This window comes from Linepithema humile, chromosome 6, assembly GCF_040581485.1.
Source record: "Linepithema humile isolate Giens D197 chromosome 6, Lhum_UNIL_v1.0, whole genome shotgun sequence".
NCBI lineage: Eukaryota > Metazoa > Arthropoda > Insecta > Hymenoptera > Formicidae > Linepithema > Linepithema humile.
This window is the reverse complement of record NC_090133.1, coordinates 16,061,642-16,077,786: the sequence shown is the minus strand read 5'-3', so window position 1 is coordinate 16,077,786 and position 16,145 is coordinate 16,061,642. Positions and strand designations below refer to the sequence as shown.

The 16,145-nt window shown below is 41.9% G+C and overlaps 1 protein-coding gene and 1 long non-coding RNA gene across 9 annotated transcripts in view; one reads left to right on the top strand and one right to left on the bottom strand.

Annotated features, from left to right (window-relative positions):
* Nucleotides 1-16,145, bottom strand: part of LOC105670434 (uncharacterized) — a 139,786-nt gene that overhangs the window by 52,876 nt on the left and 70,765 nt on the right. For all 8 annotated transcript variants that reach the window (XR_010890836.1, XR_010890837.1, XR_010890830.1 and 5 more), the window contains one exon: nt 3,626-3,858. This is a non-coding gene — a long non-coding RNA (uncharacterized lncRNA). The remainder of the gene's footprint in view (nt 1-3,625; nt 3,859-16,145) is intronic.
* The window catches only part of LOC105676912 (uncharacterized), a 29,856-nt gene continuing 28,211 nt past the window's right edge, over nt 14,501-16,145 (top strand). The window contains exon 1 of the mRNA XM_012375145.2: nt 14,501-15,423. Coding sequence (XP_012230568.1) covers nt 15,417-15,423 — 7 coding nt within the window. The 5' untranslated portion in view covers nt 14,501-15,416. The remainder of the gene's footprint in view (nt 15,424-16,145) is intronic.

The following is a 16,145-nucleotide window of genomic DNA, read 5'->3' as shown; positions in this document are numbered from 1 at the left end:
CAAAACGGACAATTATTAAGGTTAATGCTAATGTGTTAAACTCGTTATCTTGATACTCCCACATTTCGCCTGGCGCTCGACTATGTGACGCGATTAATAATTTAAATTGCATTCGTTTGTACGGCGGGGCGCCTCGGGGATCTTCTCGAGTTTTAATCCTTCCAGTTAACTCCGCGCGTTTTTTTTTTGTTTCGATGCGGGCTAATTTTCTCGTCGCAGCCGTGAGATCCGAGGCAGATGATCGTCCTGCAATCGAACGCGACGTATTTGTTTTTAAGTGACAAATTGGGTGGCGTGTCACCGCTACGGGTCAACTTGGGCGATTGACTCTCTTTGATCCGGTTTAACCCGAGCGGCCTTTTGTCTAAAATTTCTGGACAACATAGGGGTTGCAATAGCGTTTCCACGGTTGGTCTCCTTCGTGAATCGTGATACTTCATTTAATCATCCTGCTGGGGATGAACGGCCACCGCTACACTCGCTAGCTCCCACCTACATGGCAGTCTTCAGACCAGGTGTTCCCAGCCGCGACGAGCCGACTTTTAACCGGCTCCCGTCGTCGGTTTGACTCGACAGACTTCAAGTCCGTTTGAAGTCCGCCGAGTTCGTATTCGATCGTTTTTGCGATTGTACGACGCACTTCGTAAAGAGACTACGTAAAAGAGAATCGCTTCCCTTATAATTATAGAGTTATAGTAGTTATAGTAAAATTTCACATTCTGAAAAATACAATAGATCCTCGCAAGTCGTGTAAGAATCACTTCGCAAAGGCAGAACTCACTCGAAAGCATCAAAACGTTTCATACACGAAAGCTTTCATAGCATTTCCATAGCAATTTAACACTAGAATAAGTACGTTGGGATATATTTAAGTATATACAGAACTTTGAAATTAGAGTGGTTGATGTGAAAAATAAATTGGCATATACAATCATTCTTTTATCTCGACAAAAATCATCGTACATTCCGATAAAAGCACTTTCATCATTTCTGTAATTAAAAATACAAAATTTGAAATCCGTCATTTTGAAGGCTTTGATTTTCTAGTGTTAATAATGTAGAATAATGATAATAAGCAACAACAAAAAAAGCCGTGAACTAAAAGCGCAGTTCTTTCTTTGTCGTTTTTTTAAAAGAATTATACACAAATAATAATAATATATAATACAAGCTTTATGCTATAAATTCCATAAAAAATATAATCAAATTAATGAATGTTTGCTATTAACGAAGCGAAATATTAATGCTGAAAGCATTCGCGCGAAAGCGATGCGTCGCGGTACTTTGGCATACAATCGAAGTATTCAAGTGTCGGTGTAACACCGTTAGAACTTCCGGGCTATCGGCCAGACATTAACCCGCCTTCACACGTACGCGGCTCTTCCTCGTTTTCCGCTCCTCATTTTATTTAATCGCCCTTCTCCGCGAAGCGTGTGCGGGCGTATACGACCGTTGGGCGTGCAGCTGCTTCTTCGCTTTGCACACGCACGCGTGCGTGTACGCGGCGCGTCGTGACGTCAAAGCGATATACACCGCCCTATATACAGGCTCATCAAAAATCGGTTTATCCAAGTTAGCCGTTACGCTAGAAATTCCTCACTTTTCTAATCCCGAATGACGATCTGATGTGAGAAACTTTTATAACTAATACTGTAGCAGATTTTTATAGAGATTTTTCTATCTATACACGATTTTTATATATACTTTTATTTTTTTTTATCATATAATATGCACATATAGCTTAAAAATGAGTTGAACGTGTTAACGATTATGCGTTATAAATATTTTCTAAAGTATATGAATCGCTCAAATAAATCAGACTGCGCGAGAAGATATGAATACACGATTAGTGCGAATTTAATAATTTCGTATAGAAAACAGATTCAAAATCGTACTTGAAAATCCTGTATACAAGCAGCAGGTACGTAAGCGATACGTAGAACGTGTCATTCGCGCGAACCCGCCTACTGAATAATGCATGTTGCACTACAAAGCGAGGATGCGGCAATGACATCCTCGCGAATCGAATCCGACAAACGTTCAGTAGAACTTGCAATTTACTTTCGTATATCATTTGTGATGTCATTTTTACAATTTTCTCAAGTGTTGCTTTCAAGTATGTTTGTACGTTTCCGTAATAAGTTAATAGTTTGGTCGCAATCATTTTTTTCCAAGAGAAAAATTCCAAAGCTTTCTATCGTAAAGAACATATAACTAAGGAGACACGTGACTTTTGATACGCCCCGTACACACATGCCGTTCAAATATAAAACAAAATTAATTGATATACATTGCGCGACTCTGAGAAACAAAAACAATCAAACAGAAGAATATCAAAAAGTTTATTCTACTGTAATTTTTCAAACCGCATAATACCGCTCGCATAAATCAAGCGATGTGCTTATAACATTTTCCGCATATGTGTACAAGTGTGCGTAATATACGACTGCTGCGTGCGGTTATATAATTGCAACACGGCAAAAGCGCGATCTCTCCTTTCAAAAATAGCCGTAGAGGACTCTCGACAAATTACGACTGCGAACCCGACTGCAATAAATTCAAGTCGGCGAAAAATACATATTTCACACGGCAGAAGATAGGCCACGTGTGAAGACGTCAAAAGGAATAAGACGCACACAAAGATATCGTACGAGAGGCGACGGGGAAGGAAAACGTGAAAGGCAGAAAACATAGTACGCGCTGAATGGGAGATTAACTTACGGAAAGAACAGCAGAGGAGATAAAAGAGAAAGCAAGAGAGGAAGTCGGAACAGAAGCGAGCGTATGTCGCGCGTAAGGTCGGAGGTGTGCGAAAAACAAAACAGCGGAGAACGCAACAAAGAAGCGCTCTAGCGATCGCTGCGAGAAGAGATAAAATCGCGAGATCGAGAGAGGGAGATAAGGAAAGAATAGCGCGCGGTACAGAGGGTGCGCAGGATGCGAAATAGGAGTGCGAAATAGCAAGTGCGAGCAGAGTGCATTTGAGCTTGGCAAGAAGCAAGAAAGTGACGAGGGGGAGAGAGATAGAAAGTAGGGAGGAACGAAGTGCGGGAGTAAGAGATTGAGGGAGGGAGTGAGATGCAGAGTGAGCGAGAGGCGCGTGCTCTCCGTGAGAAACGTGGCGCGTGCCGGCGTGTGCCAGAGTCGCGTGCTCACCAAGCATTGGCGTAATCACTGCCTATACAGATACGCATGTGAAATTGCAAGAAGATGCCGAAGCAATTCGGCTGATATTGAACGTGACGACGGCACACAGTGATCGATAATAACTCGAAATCTCTTTTAGCGAAAAACTTCTCTTTACAGCTACGGCGATACTTTTCAATTTGTATTTGTCGCGCGACGTCCTGCGTGAACATAACTTCTTTCATAAAACTGTATCCACCCGGGAATAAACTTTTCTTGCGCACAATATATTATTTTTTGTTTTTTGCGCGAAATATTTATTAGAAAAAATAAGCATGGTGCAAATAATTTCTGAATCAAAATGCATTTACAAGCAACTTCGAAGATAGAGATTCTTCGAGCAAGGTTGCCGTCGTGATTCCCGATTTCTTCGGATCTTGCATCGATATACGGTCGCACTAGAAAATACGTAACGTACGCCAATGACGGATTCGCTTACCTTTTTTTGCCGAGGGGAAGGGAAGTCGGTTGTTCCCGCGCGCAAACGTGTGTTGGACGCCCGTTCCGGTTGGTGCATCCTTAGGTGCATCCTTCGTGCACGCGCCTCTGACTGAGCGTGACTGGTAGATTTTAGGAACGCACCCGGGTAACAGACCGAGTCCATTCTTCTGGAGAACGCCAGCAGTGATCGATCAGATCGATCGGCTCTTCTATGCGATCATCCCTGGAGCTCTGTAATTAAAATGCCGTGTTTTCTAGATCGATTCGTTGTCTAGATTGTTAATTTTATATCTATATACGTACAACACTTTATCCAAAACGATAGAATTCAAAACTATAATATATATGTAACCACACATTAACAACTATTATATATATAAAGTACATTAGACAACTTTATTCAAAAATCTAATTTAATGTTTCTAATTTTTTACACGAATCTTTCAAGAGAATCTTTGATAACGCGCCTTCGATATTCCCTCGCATTGGCCAATTTGTACGTGGCAAGGAAACAAAACTATTCACGTAATGAAAATGTCCAAGACAGAGAGAAACCTCTACCTTTCGCACCGATCGGGTCTATCTCGGTTACTGACTCGCATCGCGCTGAGGAATTCGTGTAGCCCGGTGCCTTAGGACGCGGGATCCGCGGGGAAGGTAAACACAGTCGATGTTTACTCTCGCTATTGGTCGCTATTGAATCACGCGATATAAGTATATACGCCGTGAAACTGAAAACAAATGTTAGTCGCGACGACCAGCGGCAACTATGCGCGTTAGCGCTTATAAATACCAATATACTCAGTGATCGCCGACGACTTAGGCGACAAAGCTTTTAACACGTCAAATATTATAGAAGATTCACGAACGGATCGAAATTTAACGTTTTTCTTAACAATTTTATACATAGATATCTATTGTTTAAAAATTAATTTTTTTCTATAAATATAATAGAATTAGTCAAGAATTATCATTGGTAAAATTTATACAAATGCGTAAAAGTGCAAAATAAGAACGAAATACCAAAATAATTCCATCTAATTTAGCGTTGGAAAATAAAATACATACATGCTACTCTCTGCCTTTTTTTTCGTCAAATAAGAAAAAGATAAAAAAAGTACGATAAATAAAGCGCGTAACCGTGTATCAAAGTAAGCGCAAAATCGATTTTAATTTCCTGCCCCCCCGAAAATTTCAGTGTTCGCGCGAAGCGAATATGAAACAATCTTTAAGCATTAACGAAACCACTCACTTAATCTTGGCAGCGAAAGATGAGCGCAGGTGGCCGAGCGTCCCCGCCGGCCGAGGGACTCCTCGATGCGCGAATAAAAGATTACAAATTCAAATGAGAGAGGGGGACGCACTTCGTGCAACGAATCCCACAATTCGCCCGCGAAACTTTATGTACGAATTCGGAACACACGCAGTGCGCGCGGCACCCTCTCTCGTACGGAGATTTTATTTATCATCGTTATTACATTCTGAATTTAAACGACGCCGATCTTTTATATCGGACGATTCGGAAATATAATGTTCCTCTGATTTATGACCACGTCGAATGACTTATGATCGACAGAGTTGAATCAACACAGTCATTAAACGTATAAATTGCATATACATAATTCGTTATCAGAAGGAACTGCGAAAGGCGTTCGATAATGTCGGAAATCATCGCGAGCCGCGCCGAGAAGAGGGGAGGTGAAGCGGGAAGTGAAACCTGCTCTCTTCGCCCGTATATTTTGCATCGCACGGCAGCTTTGTCGGGCAGAGTTTGTCAGAAGGAGTTCGAATACGTGAAATCTACAGCCGCTCGCCAGGCGCATACGCGCGCGTACACGAGAGACACGCGACAAGTGGTGCAACGAGTTCGGGTTGACTCAGGCGGTCCCAGGAAGCTAACGGGAATCGACAAGAGCGACCGGATTGCAACATGTTATCCGTACGTTCTCGGCATGTCAGCGTTCGCCCCTTCCCCTCCCGTCTCCTGCCTCCTCCTCCGCGAGTCCTCATAATTACTCGTGCTGGTTAATTACCGCCCCACTCCACACTCGCGCCCCCGCTTTCCCCTTAAATCTCCTACTCGTGCGACGATTCAGCTTACACCTGCTACGAAAGTGCCGTCCCTTCGCTTATGGTAAACATATATATATAACGCCGAGATAAGGCGGGAATGTAATTGGCGCTGCGCAACTTCAGGAAGCTCTGCTCGCCGAAGATAAGGATTCGAGTTTGACTGGCACACAGCGTCTCACCGCGTTCGACTGAACGCTCGAAACCGGTCATTACGGACGGTTGTTTTCTCTGTTTCGGAGATCGCTTGTGTCGTGCGGAAAAAAAGAAGCGATAAATTTATTCGTGATTTTAATACGGTAATTACGTGAAAACCTCAAATGACTTATTGCAAAAAATTCTGCATTTCGGTTCGTTAATTATTGTTGCATTTTTTGTGCAAAAATTTCATTCTCACAAGAATAGTTTCTAAAGTTACACAAACACGCGGCAAATTTTTCTCATCCATTCAACAATTTGCGTATGCAGAAGTAGATGCTACGTTCAGAAAAAAAAAACATAATTACACGCGAAGCAGATCCGAGTTTAAATTGAGAAATTGAAACCGAACGCGTTTACGCCACGCGATCGAAAATTAAATCGCATTTACTAATCACTCTCCTTGTCACTTAACATTCTCTCCACCGCCGTTGAGCTTATTGAACATTCCCGCTTGCACCTGCAACGGAAGTTTCGTTTCGGAGCGATTTAGCGGATCGCGGCGAGAAATTAAGGACTACAACCCGAGACAAATCTCGATCGTATACCGGGCCGCGAAGGTTTATTACAGGGTGCCGCTATGTTAACGAGCGGTAGTTATCATCGGAATTGCTCTCCGCTCGCTCGGTCCGCGGCGCTTTTTCTTTTAGTAGGCCCAGCCCGAATATTTTAACTGCGCTCTCGAGATTTTACGGTAGGAATTAACAGATCGCCACTAATAAGCCGATAAATAATTCAATTCCGGCTACACAAGTTCTTCATTTCAATCGATGAGAGCAAAAAACAAATTTGCAATTTGATCTGAAAAGAAGCGGTCGAATAGAACAGCAAGCACAATTTGCGGTTATATAAAATTACTAAAATATAAAAAAAAGAGCCATTCACAAATTCTGACCGAATGACCCAAATTCGGGCAAAAACGTCGCGCATTGATCCTTTGAGAACGGGCTCGCACATGCAAGACCGACCGCGTGTACGACGGACAATTGTGAATGATTTCCCCTTCGCCCGAGATACTTCATCTCGGGAGAGAAGAGAGGAGACGTTCCTCTTAAGATTTCCGGTCACACAAGTCTGGTAAACGAGGGCGTCCGGAATTGGCACGAGGGGCGTAGCTTGAATCATTTTGGGCCGCCCGGGCAATGGCGGAATTGCGAAACTTCCCGTGTCGTTGCGAAAGCGGCGTGGAATCGCAACGGTGCGATCCGCCGCAGAGCCGCGAGAGGAACAAGGCGAAGCGTCACGCATCGGCCGCAAGTGCCGCCGCACTTACGCGCAACAAAGGACGTCCTCGTCTGGTTGGAAAAGACAGTCGTGTACACTCCGGCCCAAGATCGTTTCTCACACGGATTCTCATGTAAAAGCGAAACAAATGTCTTCGAATCGTACAATCATTTTGCACGATGACTTGCGGTTATGTTAAACCTCGCTCGCGTTAAAATCGACAAAGTGATTAGACGGCGAAGGAAGATACGATCGCACGCTCCTTCGCTACGGCAGTTTTCACTTTTTCAATTCACTGTACCCGCGACGAGATCGTGTGTAATTTTGCCTTCCTTCGCCTCGATTTCGGTCGAGGTTTTCAAGGAGAGAGAGATTTCGCGCATCCTCATCGACCGATATGGCGGGAAAGTCCGTGTGGCGTGAACGGTTCATTCATGCTTCCGCGTCTCACAAAGACGAGGCGCCGCACCGGAGCGGTTAACGTAACGGGCATGTCACTTCTTTTTCTTCTTTCGCGGAAGAATGTCGCAACGATCGGTTTTTTTCTAAAGAAGTAGGCGTCGCCCAAAATTTCCCGCGGCCCGGCTCGACATCACTTTCCGTCACTTTGCCGATACTTTCCATCGGGAGACGCCCTCTTCCTTCCAAACTTTGTCGCGCTCCCGGTAGTTATCACTTCGTAGATATGAATGGCGGAATGCGATACATTGTGTAAACGTTCAGAGCAAAAGTTTCGCGATAACGGGACGACCGTGCGCGGGAAACTTGTGAATGACTGTCTGTCAGTGCGTAACAGTTGTTTTAAATTTATTTAATTGTTATTTCAAAGCACATTAAAATTTTGCATAGTAAAACGAGTGAACTTATTGTGCGACCAAGTCCTTTTGCAAATTCTCTAGTTGTTCGCAATTATCTACCGAAAACATTGACTTCCTTTCTGCATTTATTTATTTTCTAATTATGTATATTATGTACAAAGTAAATTTTAAAGTGTGACAAAAAATTTGTTTTAGATTTTGTGGTTATTACAATTATTTTATAAGTGAAAGGCGTAAATTTTAAAGTTTTATTAATTTTACGTAACAAGCGAGTATTTTTCTTTACGAGTAAGTATCTTCAAAGAAGATTTCGAGATAAATATTTTAAACAGATGTTCAATTACATTGTGCAATATACTATTGAAATTCTCTTTAGACTTTGACACATATAATTTCAATAATATAATAGAAATATTTCACATGGTACGAACAAAGTTTCAGCATAGCGTATTATTTGAGAACGATTTATTCTTGTCTTCCCGTGTGTGTACTCGATCTACATATAACCGCAAACCGACCTCCCTTTTCCCTTTCCGTAACGGATGCAAAATCGATCTCTTCCCTGCAATCGTGAAGTTCTTTGTGTTATTGGATTCTACGAAACTTTTACTTTTTGCTTTTCTCTCCGACATAATATTCTCCATCAATACTGGATGAAGAAGATAACGGTGTTAAAGTAAAAATAAAACTAAAAAAGATTTAAAGTAAAAATAAGATTAAAAGATAAGGAAATCTTAAATAAAAGTACCAAATAATAAATAGAAAAAAAATTAACAGACTGCAATTATGTACTTGTGCATAAGGCCTGTGCGTTTCATTTTAATCGCGCAATGGCTAAATTAACATTCGCTCATTTTCAAAACTACCCGCATATCCGATATTCATATACCTACGTTCGCACACAAATGCGTGAGTACAATATTAGAAAGTCTGGCAGCGGCAAACCTCTTCTGTTGCAAATGATATAAAACAATTGCGCGATTCCAGCTGCAATTACAACAATATTATCTGTAATTGCGTTCCCCCCTTGAAGCGCGCGACAATTAACGCGGTGTATTTGGCACAATGTTAACTTCTGCAAATTTATCGATATTATTTCAAACTGCAAAGTGCGTAAATTGTACACGCCAAATTAAGCCATATCGGACAAAGTCGACGCGAGAGCGCGATGTTAATTGCAGATTGTAATTAGCCCAGCTTGTAGCGGGTTAGTTATGAAAGTCACTCCGTAGTCAATATCCTTGAACACAATGTTGAAAGCGGTCGCTATCTCGAAGCAGTTTATTTATCACGAAATACGACATTTGCCATACGCGCTTAACTACATCGTAGCAATCATTGATGTCTTAATTTGCCACGAATTTCTTCATTCGCCAAATAGAATTGCGGTTTCTAAATCTTTTTATTTGATATTCCATTTATAATGCAAAGATAGTAATTTCACAAAAAACTGAAATCCAATAAAAATTATATAAATTAAAAAATAAGATTCAAGGAAATATATTTAATAATTATTGAAAATAATAATCAGATGATATTATCTTTTCTTTTTGTCGTTAGTGCAACGCGCTGAAAATTGTTTCACAAAATTTTTTAATTTGCAGTTTTTAGGAAAAAATAATTCATTGTAAAGAATTTTTTTCTATAAATACAATATTAGGTACCGGAAAAAGTTTGTGCGGTTTTTTTGTTAGCAATGAACTGAAGTCGGATTTCAGTCAGTAATTCGCAAGTGTAATGCATGAAGTTGATATCAGTGGAAAGTTACACTTATATCGTTGGTATACATGATGTGTAGTTTTCAATTATTACAATATTCCGTTGTTTATATGAGATTAAAGATGGATGGTGAAAAGTTAAAAATTCGTTCTTTCATGCTCTATGAGTTTAAACTTAAAAATACAGCAGCAAATGCAGCAAAACGCATTTGTAGTGTGTGTGTGAAGAATGTTTGGTTGAAGCGAAAGAACAGTACAAAAATGATTTAAGCGGAAAGTCTGTCGAAAATAATGAACTGCGTGAATATATGCGTTCAAACCCACGAAAAAGATATGCAGACGTCGCACAAGTATTCCAATGTAATGAATTTATGACTAAAAAGGCACTCACTTGGTTTCCATAAAATATTGGACAAATGGATACCGCATTATTTGACAGAGGAGAACAAATACTAACTAACTAGAACTAATACTAGACTAACAATACGCAATAACTTACTCTCACAGTTTGAAATTGATCTGTTTATCGAATTTTAACTTGTGACAAAAATGGGTACTTTACGAAGATATACGACAATCTGGCCAATGGTGTGAGCAGGGTTTTGGTTTCCATAAAATATTGGACAAATGGATACCGCATTATTTGACAGAGGAGAACAAATACTGTAGACTAACAATACGCAATAACTTACTCTCACAGTTTGAAATTGATCTGTTTATTGATCGAATTTTAACTTGTGACAAAAATGGGTACTTTACGAAGATATACGACAATCTGGCCAATGGTGCGAGCAAGATTCAGACCCAGAAATACCGAAACCGAATCATCCGAAGATCTTAATAACTGTTTGGTGAACTGCGCATGGTATTGTTCACGTCGACTTTCTTTCACGTGACCAAAGAATTACTGCAGATATTTATTGCGAAGAAATCGATAAAATCCATTTCGACATAAAAAGTCATCCGGCACTTGTGAACAGAAAAGGTGTACTTCTTTTACACGACAACGCACGGCCTCACGTTGCTTCCATGACTCGCCAAAAAATAAAGAATGTTGGAAGGGAAGTTTTGCCTCATCCTTTTTACAGTCCTGATCTATCTCCTTCTGACTACCACCTTTCTTTATCAATGGCAAACTTCCTTGCAAATAGCAATTTTAAAAATGATGCTGAAGTCAAATCGGCAATTAATTCATTCTTTACGAGTAAAACTCGAGATTTTTACAATAAAGGAATGTATAAGCTTGTAAAACGCTGGAAAAGGGTTGTAGAAATAAATGGTGATTACTCTGTCAAATAAAATTACTTTCCAAAAAAATTCAGAGTGTTTGAATTTGGATCTGAAAATTCGCACCAACTTTTTCCGGTGCCTAATATTATTGTAACTCTATTCGCAGTGCTAATTATAGACTTCTTGCGTATCGTAATTTCTGTTATTATCGTCTTATTACAAATAGCACTGTATCGCGACTTTATCAATCGCATTATGCAATACGTGCATTCTTTTTTTCTATAATAATTCAAAGACCTTCGAGAAAAAAAAAGAACGGGAAGAAATTACAATTTCTATTTAATATATATCTATTGCGAATTATCGATTCCAAAATTGCAGTTGATAAGAAATAACGAGCTAGCGATAGCTATTATTGAACTGACAATGAGATAAGTAAAACTATCACAATTATCTATGATGGAAAATTCGAAAAATTTATAGTAAGTGAATACACATGCGTGCACCTCGATGCGTCTTTCATAAATGATTTTTCTAGGAGCAGCAAGAAAGGAAAAGAAGAAAAAAGTAACGAGGGGCAGGGAGAGGCAGGATAAAGGAAGTGGACGCTCGCATTGTTCGTGCAGCTGTTTTACCCAGTTTTCCAGCAGTGACACATTGCAATTCTAATTCCGTTCGCATTGTGTGCGCGCTGTGCATTTATTGCGCATCGCGGTGGATCGAGAATAGGACGAAGAAGAAGAATGCCTCTCAATTGAGATCTACGCGACGATTCATGTCACGGGCGGAGCTAGTTTCGCATTTGCACGAAGAGATGTGTTATGAAAGCACGAAGCAAGTGTTTAATCGTCGCATCGAAGCCTCGAAGTTGGCCAAAACTCATTACGACCGTTTTCTTTTCAAAATTAAAATTGATCGCAAAATTTATGCATCCTATTCATAAAAGTTCTTACAAAATGGTCACTTTTTTAAATTTTACATTGATATATTTTGGAAGAGATGTAGTCTGAAAGAGGGCTCTTTATCACAAAAAGTCGCCACGTTTAAGCCCGTTCGCGACAGACGGATCGCAATCTATTTCAAGTCTCCCCGCTTTCAATTTTATATTGTGCGTTCTCGCGCTACAAATTACAGAGAATTATCTTATCCGGCGCATAACAAGGCAAAGGTGATGATAACGGCGGTTAATGAAAGCCCTTGGCGCAGTTGATGACTCGCCCGGCCGATCGTGATTAACCGCGCTTCGGAAACTCGCCGTAAGCTAATCAGCAAGTGTTATCTCTGCAAGGTGTGCAACATGTTAATCGCCATGCTCAGACTATATGTCAGACAAATATAGCGCGTATCACGCGAAAGCGTCGTTGCAAACTAGAAATGTACGGCGTGTTAAAAAAAGTGGTAGTTTGAACCCTTCGTAATGTAACACTGCGCGACGAGAAAGCAAAAATGAAGAAAATCTGTCTTTAGGAACGAGCTTTGTTTCCATCTAAAAGCGCGCACATCAAATTGTTAAACATTATTTTTATTGCGGAATTTAATTGAGATTCGATTTGAAATGAGCAAGAATCGTGAGTATCAAATATTTGCGCGACGCGCGAAATAATCGTAAGCCGTCCAATGTCTCAACGTGGCAAAAATAATTAGTCTACTTTTCGAAGTCGTTATATTTTTACTTTGCAAAATTGCGCCCAGATAGTGGCGCAGCAATTATGGAACTTTTTGCCGAGGTAAAGTAATTAAAGTACCTTACTCTGGTATTTCGTTCCTGGTCGTTACGTTACACTAATTTTTTGTTCTCCGCGATACCGTGTATCACCGTATTGCTGCATTTATCCTTGTTATCTTATCATTTACGTTTTAATTTCTACCATTGACATTACAAACGCTTAATGCAATTGCTGTATTTTTCATGAAAGTAAAATTTACTGCAAACGTTATATTTTTACTAAAGAATAAAAAATATATATTTAAAAAAAGAAGAAAAATGTGAATATGATAAGACAATCTCCTATCATAGTTAATAAAAGTCTTATAGTAAAATATTCAAACTCAATTTCTTTTCTGCTCACATTCTTGCATATTCGTAATCAAACTGATCACATTTTTGCAGCAATTTTCAAGTAGAAAAGCGGACGATGCCCGATACAATAATTCTTTAGCTATTATATAAGAAGCACGAATGTAAAAACGGTGCCTTCAAGAAGTGCACAATCTTGACCTAGATCCAGCAGTCTCGCGTTGACAGCTCTTTGCCGTCACGTCAGTATCGCGATATATTTAACTCTCGAGGCTGTGTGCGGAGACCGCCAAGCCCCTCTTCTGCGCTCGTCTAGGATGAGAGAGATTCGTGCGATGCCACGGATATTCCCTTACTCCACTAGAAGAGCAGCCAATAGAGACCGGTCCCAACGACGGCGCCGTCGCACTCGGCTCTCTCCTACTCTCGTGAGGTGGTCTGCCGAATCAAATCTAACAGCGGATATCTCGTGCGCACGCATCGCCGACCAGAGGATGCCTATTGGCGTCGTGAAATCGCGTCTCGCACCCGAGCGTCGAGCTAAAATGGACGTCGCGCAATGGTACTTTAGATTCCACGTGGACCACGCATTTCCGATACGCGTTGCTGCTTTCGATAGCAGAAAATAAAACGTCGGGCGCAAACGGATAAAGCGGCGGAAGGCAATTGGATAAGCTAGAAAGAGTGGCGTGATCGCTGCATACTCTAACAAATAATTAATGTATTTTGAATAATTAAAAGCGCAGCAGTTGTAAAAATAGGGAAGACGCAATTTCGAAATAGCGCATTGTTGAAATTCAGCAAACGCGGCAAACTACAGACGTGTTTAATAGATTAAAATTGTAAACACATTTTTTGATCAATTAATTAAGCTTGATTAGGTTGGATTTAGTTGATAAATTAATTGGTATGCGCGCCAATGAGATTGCTGAATAATCGTTGTTAATAAAATCTCCGCTGCTACTATTTATATTAGCTATATCTCGAGATGTCTCAAATCTCTATATCCGCAAAGAATTAATCGCAACTAATTAGGTTATTGCGATCGTTCCAACATCTATAGCGAGCGTTATGTAAGCTAATCTCACACGGCCACTGCGTGCGGAATCTGTCACATGCCGCTCGCCGCCGAGTCAAACAGATGCGACCGCGGAATTTTACTTGCAAAACAAGCCGAGTGCAATTTTAATTCAAGAACGCTCAATGCCGCGGCAGTCAATCATTTATGCGCAGGGCGTCGCGGGGCCGCTAATTACCCATCCGACGATCCATCCACAGCACGTGTCGCGCGGAAAAGACGGGTCGCGTCATTCCGACGAGGTGCAAATGTGTACACGACGCCGCGCGGAATAATCGCCGCGCGCGTTAATTCCAGTCGCCCACCGCGGAACAATTGATCCGCTATTGAAAATTCGTCCCGGGATTCCGTCCCCACAACGGGACAGCACCTGCACAGCACCAAACCCCCCCGCCCCTCTCCTTTCCCCGCCGCGAGGAGAAAACCGCCTACCGTGCGACCGACGACGCCGCTCCGCAATTAGAGCGCATCTCCCGGCGCTCTGTCGCGCTCGATGGTGGGAGTTAGATAAGTGCACGTTTCCACCGATCTATGTGCGATTTCCGCGCCCGCGCGGGGGAAGACGCGCGCGCGTGTCGTCCTCTTCCTATCCCCACCACCGCGAGCACCGCCGACGTGGTCGTGCGCCGATGGGCGTGGCCTCCAGGTAGCACACGAGGTAGGACGCGCAGGTGAGAGAAGAGTGAAACCCGGCGAGGAGAGGCAGAGCAGGTAAGGGGAAGGCTGCGGACGGCCGTGCGAGCGGTACGCAACACACACGCTCCTCCGCACACGCGAGAAGACCGTGCGTGCCCTCCTCGGCCACACCGCGGGGTCAGTCGGGGTCCTGCTCTTAGTCAGGACACTCGGAGAGAGAGAGCTTCTTCGTTCACGGGGCTGCCTGTGATCGACCTGTCCGCTTGAGAAGATCGACCGTCACTGGACGACTCCCTCGGCGTCGCGATATATCAGGCGACGCGAGTCGGAAAGAAGTCGCTCAACCGATCAACGCATTCTACGAAGAAGCGCACGCTTGTGAATTTTTTTTTTTTTTCCCGAAGCGACTCGAAGTTGCTCGGAAAACTTCTGAAGCAACTGCAAAAAGAGCGGTCCTGGCCCGAAGGTTTTACACGTTTCTTCCTCGTCGACCTTGGTGAACCACGTGGCTCTCCGTGGAAAGAGACTGGATCTCCGCCCGGCCGACGAACGGGACCAGCCTCAAGATTATCCGAGAGAACATTCGAACTTCGCCGACACTGCGTGCTTCCGCGATAATATCTGTGCGAGAACAACGTGTGCCGGAAGTTTGACGTTTGCTGAGAAGATTAGTGTGCTTCATTTCGGAACTGAATCTGTACCAGGCACAGTGCGCGGGAAGCGGGTCGGAAAAATAGTGCGCGGCTCTATGAGCGGCGTAAAATTTTAGATCATCATTCTCGCCGCGGCAGCTAATCGTGATGTGTGGTGAGTACAGGATTTTTTTGCCGTATGTAGGACCTCCGAAAACCGAGCGGATGTCTGTTGATCAAAACCGCCAAACCGGTTCACATTGACGCGATAACACGCAACGTTCGCTAACTGACTGCTGCACAGCACTTTGATGAATATCGAAATTCGCAGACTTTCTCGCGATACATGAATTTGTCGCAATTTGACGTACGCATATTTTTTCGTAGGCAGAAAGAGAATTACATTGTGTACCAAACGTTGGAAAAAAAATTTGATTGTGCAAAGATTTACACCTCATTTTAGGTCTTGCTGTCGGTTAAAATAGAACACGGAAACAAATATGATAATAAATGTATATGTTACGCATTCAAGAAAGTATCGATATTCATAAGCGACGTTGTATATATCAATCATTAATGCTTCTATTGACGAAGCAAAATATGAATTCGACGTGACGATTTAGAGTTTTGTAATTTTCCGCGCTGTCAACCGTAGCTCTTATCAAAAGTCAAGAGTGATCACTTGTATTTTCCTCGCCGATTTGTACCTTCATTATTTTACTTCGAGCATTTACTATCTTTCAAAGTTGCCTTTGTGCAAAACACTCTTCTTTTCGTTAATTCTTTAAACATATTCCGACAATTTGTGTATTTAACATTTTAAACAACGCGTAAAACGGTGCATTTGCAAGTTTGTGAGTGTTTTCGCGACTATAAGTAAAGGCATTCGTTAATAAT